The sequence below is a fragment of the Protomyctophum bolini genome (genome assembly GCF_963924005.1).
Source record: "Protomyctophum bolini genome assembly, contig: SCAFFOLD_57, whole genome shotgun sequence".
NCBI lineage: Eukaryota > Metazoa > Chordata > Actinopteri > Myctophiformes > Myctophidae > Protomyctophum > Protomyctophum bolini.
The window spans coordinates 283425-292500 of record NW_027665690.1 but is presented as its reverse complement, the minus strand read 5'-3'; the positions used below and the strand labels follow the sequence as shown (position 1 = coordinate 292500).

The 9076-nt window shown below is 49.8% G+C and overlaps 1 protein-coding gene across 1 annotated transcript in view; it reads left to right on the top strand.

Moving 5' to 3' along the window:
- Positions 1-9076, top strand: part of gak (cyclin G associated kinase) — a 44950-nt gene that overhangs the window by 28052 nt on the left and 7822 nt on the right. The window contains exons 15-25 of the mRNA XM_080794581.1: positions 179-312; positions 1275-1469; positions 1808-1925; positions 3163-3242; positions 3563-3756; positions 4764-4985; positions 5741-5913; positions 6582-6846; positions 7157-7297; positions 7627-7758; positions 7972-8058. Coding sequence (XP_080650707.1) covers positions 179-312; positions 1275-1469; positions 1808-1925; positions 3163-3242; positions 3563-3756; positions 4764-4985; positions 5741-5913; positions 6582-6846; positions 7157-7297; positions 7627-7758; positions 7972-8058 — 1741 coding nt within the window. The remainder of the gene's footprint in view (positions 1-178; positions 313-1274; positions 1470-1807; positions 1926-3162; positions 3243-3562; positions 3757-4763; positions 4986-5740; positions 5914-6581; positions 6847-7156; positions 7298-7626; positions 7759-7971; positions 8059-9076) is intronic.

The following is a 9076-nucleotide window of genomic DNA, read 5'->3' as shown; positions in this document are numbered from 1 at the left end:
GGGGGATGAGGAGAGTGTTGAGGAGAACGGGGGAATGAGGAGAGTGTTGAGCGACGGCTGATCTCTGCCTCCTCTGCCAAATTTTGAGGACACAGTAAATGTGTCCTTAAAATTATCAGTTAGATTTTATCTTATGTTTGTGTCTCTCTCTCTCTCTCTCTCTCTCTCTCCCCTCCAGGACGGGCGGGCCATGTCTGCGGTGGCGGTGTGTTCCTTCCTGTGTTTCTGTCGTCTCTTCACCACGGCTGAGGCTGCCGTCTACATGTTCTCAATGAGACGCTGCCCGCCGGGCATAGCCCCCTCCCACAAGAGGTAAGCCCCGCCCCCGCCGGGCATAGCCCCCTCCCACAAGAGGTAAGCCCCGCCCCCACCGGGCATAGCCCCCTCCCACGAGAGGTAAGCCCCGCCCCCGCCGGGCATAGCCCCCTCCCACGAGAGGTAAGCCCCACCCCCGCCTACAAGCTCGGAGCTTGTAGATCTGCTATTTGTCAATAGCTAAAGCATGACATAATGCTAACACCAAAAGGGGTTCCCGCCCAGAATGGGTTTTAGTTGGCGAAGAATTATCAACATCGAAGTCATGCTGCAACACGTGCGAGCGAGTCGGAGAGAGAGTTGAATTGCATAGCGAGGTCTAGCCAACACCAACTCGGGATTCCTGGATCGCTGCCCTCCACACTTGGCTATCTTAACGTCAGGTTCTTGAGCTCTACACAGCAGTGCGTCTATAGTCTACATACATAGGTGGTGCTTCTTCCCCCATCCTGGCTTTGCCCTGGGTCGGCTCCCATGGAGTCAATTTACCTGCGTCTAGTTCTGGGTGCCTGACGCAGTGCCCTGCCAGCCTCTAGTTCTGGGTGCCTGACGCAGTGCCCTGTCAGCCTCTAGTTCTGGGTGCCTGACGCAGTGCCCTGTCAGCCTCTAGTTCTGGGTGCCTGACGCAGTGCCCTGCCAGCCTCTAGTTCTGGGTGCCTGACGCGGTGCCCTGCCAGCCTCTAGTTCTGGGTGCCTGACGCGGTGCCCTGCCAGCCTCTAGTTCTGGGTGCCTGACGCAGTGCCCTGCCAGCCTCATCCTTCTCTCTCTGACTCTGTCTGTGACCCATAGTAGGTCCCCATAGAGGTCCACATTTCTGATTGGTCCATCCACGTGACACCTAGTGCCATTTGTAAAAAGTTAAATCCGGGTTTCTTTCCTGTTGTGCTGTGATGGTCCTCGGCTCGGGCCCCATACAGTACTTGAGTACAGGATGTACTCTGGATACTTTCCTCCGCAGGTACATGGAGTACATGTGTGACATGATGGCGGACGAGCCCATGGTTCCTCACAGCAAGCCTCTGGTCATCAGATCCATCGTCATGACGCCCGTCCCGCTGTTCAACAAGCAGCGCCAAGGCTGCAGACCCTTCTGTGAGGTCTGGGTGGGCGACCAGAGAGTACTGACCACATCGCAGGAGTACGACCGCACGAGGTATAGGCGCGCACGCACGCACGCACGCACGCACGCACCTACTCACGCACGCACGCAAGCACGCACCTACTCACGCACGCACGCACCCACGCACGCACGCAGACGTGAATTGCCAGAAGATATATTATAGCCTGTGTTGCATCGTCACACAACCCAACATAAGTTCACAACATCCGGTCTAGATGGTTGGCTCTTCAAAATAAGAGCTGAACAGGGAAAAATGCTGTCGTGAATTATATCATAATTTGTCAAATGCTAGCGCTGTAAGTGTTAATAAAGGATTCTTTCAAATAAAATAAAATAAAATCTCTCTCTCTGTCTCTGTCTCTCTCCCATAGAGACTTCAGGTCAGAGGATGGTAAAGCAGAGATTCCTCTCAACGTGACGGTTCAAGGAGACGTGTTGGTGGTGATCTACCACGCTAGGTCCACGCTGGGCGGCCGTCTGCAGGCCAAGGTACGCACGCACGCGCACACACACACACACACACACACACACACACGCACACACACGGTGGGTGATTTAGGTCAAACGTCAGAGCACGAAAGTGGTTCGGCTTGTGTACTGTATGTGTATCGAAGTTTTATTGCTGACAGTCAAACGGTTCATTGCCTGTTCAAAGTTTGCATTATCAATTGAGTGCTATAGTGTTATAGCGCTCTATAAAACTAAAACTAAGAGTACTGACAATCTAAAAGCACACAACGCGTCGCAGCACGACGCGTTGTGAGCTTGTAGATTGGCTATTTTCAGCAAGTGTAAAATATGTCATTACACCGGCATCAAGGCCTGCCAAAAATACATTTTAGTCGACTAAATCAACTGTAGATTTAATAGACTAAAATCGCATGACACTTAGTCGACTAAAACTATACTAACTAAACATTCTGGGTGACTAAAATGTGACTGAAACTAAATTAAGTTTCAGTCCAAAGACTATGACTAAAACTAAAATAGAAATGTGCTGCCAAAAACAACACTGTCTCCTATACGTTGAACAAGGGCTTCTCCACAGATGGAAGCGACTGCTATGCGTTGAACATATAAAGGGCTTCTCCACAGATGGAAGCGACTGCTATGTGTTGAACATATAAAGGGTTTCTCCACTGATGGAAGCGACTGCTATGTGTTGAACATATACAGGGTTTCTCCACTGATGGAAGCGACTGCTATGTGTTGAACATATAATGGGTTTCTCCCATAGATTGTAAAAAATATGGACAAAGCGTTCTAACATGAACGTAAAATGAAGCCTGTCAGTCCTTGCAATGGAAGTCACCATCTTTCTAGATCCGTTTTGGTCCAGCTGGCCATTGGCTGGCCCAGACAACGAGGCGGAGTGGGAGGGGGAGGGGGAATCCCTATCATAGACTGTAACGGTAGCCACGCCCCTCAGAACATACGCGACTTTATGGTCATTTTTTAAATTAATGGGACCATAATTTTCCAAAAAGAATATTATGACATTAGAAATGAGACTTTAAACTAGTGACTGGAAGAAGAAAGTATTCATGACCATGTTTATTAAGGTAATACAGTCTAGGTGAAGTTGGGCCCAAATACATGGACTTCTATGGGTCTATGGGTTTTTCTGGGTCCAATGACAGCGCCACAACAGGCCATTATATGAACTTTCATTTCCTTAGTGGCTTCACAAAATATCTGTCTGACTGCCCCCCTGGTTTCTCCACAGATGGCGTCCATGAAGATGTTCCAGGTGCAGTTTCACACCGGCTTCGTCCCCAGAAACGCCACCACGGTGAAGTTCGCAAAGTGAGTAACTCTGGAAGAGCTGTGTGGAACATTCAGGAAGGTGTTCATGTTGGTGACTAAGACTTTGATGTTTAGTCTGTATATTTAGTCGACTAAGACTAGACCGACTAAACAATTTCAGAGGACTAAAATGGGACTAAATTTGTAAAATGTAAATGGTGTGTTATTCAAAAGACTGAGACTAAATCAGAATTGTGTGATTTTTGCGTGCGTGCATGTGTGTGTGTGTGTGTGTGTGTGTCTGTCTGCGTGTGTCCGTCCGTCTGTGCGTGCGTGCATGTGTGTCCGTGCGTGCGTGTGTGCGTACGCGCTGTGTGCAGGTATGACCTGGATGCGTGTGACATCCAGGAGAAGTACCCCGACCTGTTCCAGGTGAATCTGGACATCGAGGTGGAGTCTCGGGACCGTCCCAGCGCTAAGACCCCTCCCTGGGAGGCCTTCAGCACCAAGGGCCTCAACCCCAAACTGCTGTTCTCGTCCCGCGAGGAGCAGCAGGAGATACTCAGCAAGTTCGGTAGGCTGACCCATTTAGACCTGAGGACGAATGTCTGACAGTTTCCTGTGTCTGTGTCAGTGCTTCTCAAACATTTTCATGTCAAGGAACCCCAGAAATATATGTATTTGGCCGCCGACTCACATCTGAAAATATGTTGTTCACTCTGAAAGAATATATATTCAAAGGCAGTGGAATCAGAGGTAGAGTGAACCGATGGTCCCAGTTCGATCCCGGGCTTCACAGTTCGTGTCGAAGTGTCCTTGAGCAAGAAAAGTCTAGACGCCTCATTGGAGCGACCTCATTGGTCGCTGCAGTTCGTTGGAGCGACCTCATTGGTCGTTGGAGCCATAGTATTCTAGTAGGAGAGTGCCGACACTAGCGTTGACTCCCCATTGTAACAATGGAATGCGGAAGTGCTCGTTCTATATCTCAATGGGATAGTTCCAGCCAATAGGAGCAATGTTTGGAACCATAGCCCATAGACACCCGCCACTTTGTGGCGAGATCAAAGCGTGTCGCTACTCTCCTACTCTGTAGAGTAGGAGCAAGTGCTGCTGGGAAAGAGGGAGTCTCGCCTCTGATTGGCCTACGGAACGTCCCCTTCCGTTCTCCCGCTTGCTTTGCAAAGGAATTTGGGGGGGGGTAAAGCTTTGCCAATATGGCCTCCCGTTGCCTTCCTTTGAGATACAGACGTCCCAGACCCGGGAGAGGTGTCTACCTTTATATGTCTATGCTCTGAACCCCTAATGGCTCCCGATGAGCAGGTTGGTGCCTTGCACGGTTTCCTCCGCCATCGGTGTGTGAATTATTGTTGTGCAGGTCAGGGTTTTTTATGACCCGCGGGTCCCGCATGTATTATTAATTTGACTCATCTCAGCCTGCACCGCACCACTGCATCAATTTTCACAGCTCGCCTCCTCCGTGTGTGTGTGTGTGTGTGTGTGTGTGTGTGTGTGTGTGTGTGTGTGTGTGTGTGCGTGCACGTGTGTGTGCGTGTGTGCGTGCGTGCGTGTGCCTGCCTCCAGGTAAACCAGAGCTGCCCCGACAGCCTGGTTCCTCTGCCTTCTACGACTCGGACTCTCTCCAGACCCCAGCTCAGACCCCAGAGGGACCCCCCGAGGGGACACCCGGCCTCCCAGAGGGACCCCCTGCCCTCCCAGAGGGACCCACTGTCCCCTCGGAGCCTGAGTCTCCTCTGAGCACAGACACCAACGCCAACAACTTCTTCCAGACTCTGGACTGGGACGGTATGTAACCTCGGACTCGGAGGAAAGCCTGCTTTGTGTTACTGATTCACCCAGGCCCCTTTTCCACCGGTTGGTTCCCAATGGGAACCGGTTCAGTTCTTTTTGGTTTTTAGTCCATGAGCCAGAGCTCCAAAATTGAAACGTTAATTATGAATTGAGTGGGAAAAACCATACCTATATTAGATTATTATCACCATGAAATTTCCCCAATTGAGTACTTACACGAAGACAATGATTTATTGTATTACAAATTTTACATTTTTAAATTTGCAAATGAGGCATTATGTAGGAAAATATGCAAAATAGTCGAAAATATGATAAAGCTACTACTGTGGAAGGGTTATCATGTATTAATTTACTTGTATTGATCCTATAAACAATTTAATATAGGGTATAGTTTTTCCACCAATTATGGAGCTCTGGCTCATGGACTAAAAACCAAAAAGAACTGAACCGGTTCCCACTGGGAACCAACCGGTGGAAAAGGGGTCCCAGTGTGATCCGCTCGGGTTCGGATGGTAATTTGTTTTTAAAACAATCGTATTCCTGTTTGAGGTTTCTAGTGTCTGGTCTAAATGGGTTAAAGCGGACGCCAGCGCTGGCACAGCTTAACTACACTTCTGCAGCCACCTAGTGGCACAGAAATAATTAATAGTGCAAGAATAGATGCAAGTAATATAATAATAATGATGTTTAGGTGAACTGATATTAGTGTTTGTCTAACGTCAGTTGATTGACGTGTGGTGGATTTCCAGATGCGGTCGACCAAACGGACTCCCATGGGGGCGGGACCCTGGACGACCAGGAGGAGCTGAGCGACCAATCGGAGGAGGGCGAGTCGTACTCTTACTCTGCCCCCGGCGGCGGGGGGGAGGAGCCCCTGTCACGTGACCCCAGCGAGATGCTGTTCGACCACGCCCACTTCCAGGTCTGGGAAGAAACCAACGCAAACGTGTACACGACAGAATGCTTTAACACAATGAGTGCCACCTGGTGGACGAAACTGGTGGAGCTTGTGGGTGCCACGTGATGAGAAGCAATTCCACTAGGACGCGCGTCCGGTCTGTGGCCATCTTGAATGCTAATAGCAATAGCGCCAATTCTTTGACAGATTTGGAATAGATGTTGAAGGTCTGGTTCCAAAAATTAACCAGTATTTAATGTGTAAAATACACGATATTTACATTGGAATGATTGAGCCCGGCTGGAAAGTGTCCGAGTGGGAGTGTCTTAAGTGGGAGAGGGCGGGGCTTTGCTAAAGGTGAAAAGTTTTATTTTGTTTACCCGGGGCAGCGCTGGTTGGCGTGTATGTCGATACACTGTTGGACCTACACGTTTGTGCCAGCGTGGATGATTAGATTTATTTATGAATCGCCTCTTGTCTTGATGGTTTAACCAGGGCACTATGGGCCCAGAGCTTATTGATACCACCGGGGACTGCAGACATTTTGTTATGGAGTTTGTTCGGGTATCAGATTTCGAGCTCCATCCCTACTCTGACAGACATTAACAAACCTGTCTCTGTCTCTGTATCTGTCTTTCTGTCTCTGTCTGTCTGTCTGTCTGTCTGTCTGTCTGTCTCTGTCGCTCCCCCAGAGCGGCTGCGCTACTCCCGAGTCTCCTCCTCCTCCCAGTGACATCACGGCCGACCTGCTGGGTTTGAACTCCTCCCCCGCGGCGGCCCCTCCCCCCCCGGCGGCGGCGGTGGGAGGAGCCATGAAGACCTGCTCCAGCAACAGTGACCTCCTCAACGACCTGTTTGCGCCCCCCGGTGGCCCCCGTGCGCCACCGCAGGACGAAGAGCCCTTCTTCAGCGCCGGGGCCCCAGCGGCTGCCCCGCCCCCGGCCGCAGCACCCAAACGTAAACGGGGTTATTTCTGTGTTGTTGTTGTTGTTGTTGTTGTTGTTGTTTTTTGGCAGCACATTTCTATTTTAGTTTTAGTCATAGTCTTTGGAATAAAACTTAATTTAGTTTTTAGTCAACGTTTTAGTCAAAATAATTTTGTGTTTTTAGAAATCGTGAAAGATCGAACGGTGAACCGAGTATCGTGATTTGGAATTGTATCGTTGGTGGAATGAATGTTTACATCATGGTCTACAGGTGAGTTGTTTTAATTGACTTGTCCTGGTGTGTGTGTGTGTGTGTGTGTGTGTGTGTGTGTGTGTGTCAGCTCTAGGCGACCTCTTCGACCCGTTCGGCATGGGTTCGGGTTCGGCTGCGGGACCAGACCCGTTTGGGGACCTGCTAGGTGGTACCGAGGGCTCGGATCTCCCTCCTCCTCCCTCCTCCAACACCAGCCTCTTCAACCTCAGTAAGCAGCGGTGGGAAGTAGTTTAGAAATGGGGAAGGCCCTGGAACAGGGTGTGGAATGAAGCACATTTTGGAAAGTGTTTGAACAGGCCAAGCAGGCGCTGGCGCTGCCGCCTCACCGCTAGAAGGTCCTGGGCTCGACTCCCGCTGTGGGCGCATGGCGCCTTGTTGATAGGAGTCAGTGTTGGTGCGTCGTCGACGGCACGAGGGGTTAAGAGTGTCATTAGTATTGGTCAGATATGAAACGAGGTCATATACTTTGGATAAGTTGTGGAACAGTTTTGAAAAATCATTGTTAATGGGAATTGTGTGTGTGTGATTGTGTGTCAGATAAACTAGTAAATGAGCCTAACGCTAAGATGACTTCATCGGCCAGCCAGCCTGACCTGCTGGGAGGATGGGACGGCTGGAACGCCAAGGTGGGCGGGGCTAACACCGCCACACCCACTTTGAGCAGCACAGGTAACACTAAACCACACCCACTTTCACCAAACTGCCACATGACGTCACTGCTTGAAGAAAACATTTAAAGTCCATAGACTTGGCTGCCACCGAAAATGTCTGAAAGGTTGGAGGGGCTAGCGTAACGCACTTCAAGATATTAACCTCATCCTAATCTCTCTCGTTTCTTGTGCGTGCGTGCGTGTGTGTGTGTGTGTGTGTGTGTGTCCATAGTTCCAAGCTCAGTGTCTTTCTCCAAGGCCAAGTCTCAGAGTTTCGATCCGTTTGCTGACCTGGGAAACCTGGGCTCTAAACTACCAGGTAATTAACCATTATTCTACAACAGGTCGTTAAGACGAAGCAATCTGATTGGTTGAAACAGCCTTCTAGCCGGTGGTTTAACCAGCACTGTTCACCACCTAATCAAAAGAAAGAATTCAGCTGCTCTGTTCACTTCAGTGATGCTTGCGGAACTCGACTTCGTCTCGTTCCCCTACCGCATCACTGTCGTGGCAATAATCACGTTAAACAACACCCTCTCGTGTAATATTGCTTAATTTTAAACTACCAGGTAATTAACCATTATTCTAAACTACCAGGCAATTAACCATTATTTTAAACTACCAGGTAATTAACCATTATTTTATCATCATCATCATCATTTATTTAACTCACAACCATGATCACATGGTTTGGAGCACAGATTCCTAAAAGTTACCAAATCTCCATCATTTAGCTGGGGGGGGGGGGGACCACCTGGAACCTTCTCAACAAGGACCACTGTTTGAAAACCACTGGTGTTTTTGATAACGGCTGATGTCGGACATTGAACGCGGAGATAACGTCTGGAAACCTCTCTCTCTGTGTGTTGTTCTCCTGCAGGCTCGTCCAGCGCTGGTTTAAACCTCTCTCTCTCTGTGTTGTTCTCCTGCAGGCTCGTCCAGCGCTGGTTTAAACCTCTCTCTCTCTCTGTGTTGTTCTCCTGCAGGCTCGTCCAGCGCTGGTTTAAACCTCTCTCTCTCTCTGTGTTGTTCTCCTGCAGGCTCGTCCAGCGCTGGTTTAAACCTCTCTCTCTCTCTGTGTTGTTCTCCTGCAGGCTCGTCCAGCGCTGGTTTAAACCTCTCTCTCTCTGTGTTGTTCTCCTGCAGGCTCGTCCAGCGCTGGTTTAAACCTCTCTCTCTCTGTGTTGTTCTCCTGCAGGCTCGTCCAGCGCTGGTTTAAACCTCTCTCTCTGTGTTGTTCTCCTGCAGGCTCGTCCAGCGCTGGTTTAAACCTCTCTCTCTCTCTGTGTTGTTCTCCTGCAGGCTCGTCCAGCGCTGGTTTAAACCTCTCTCTCTCT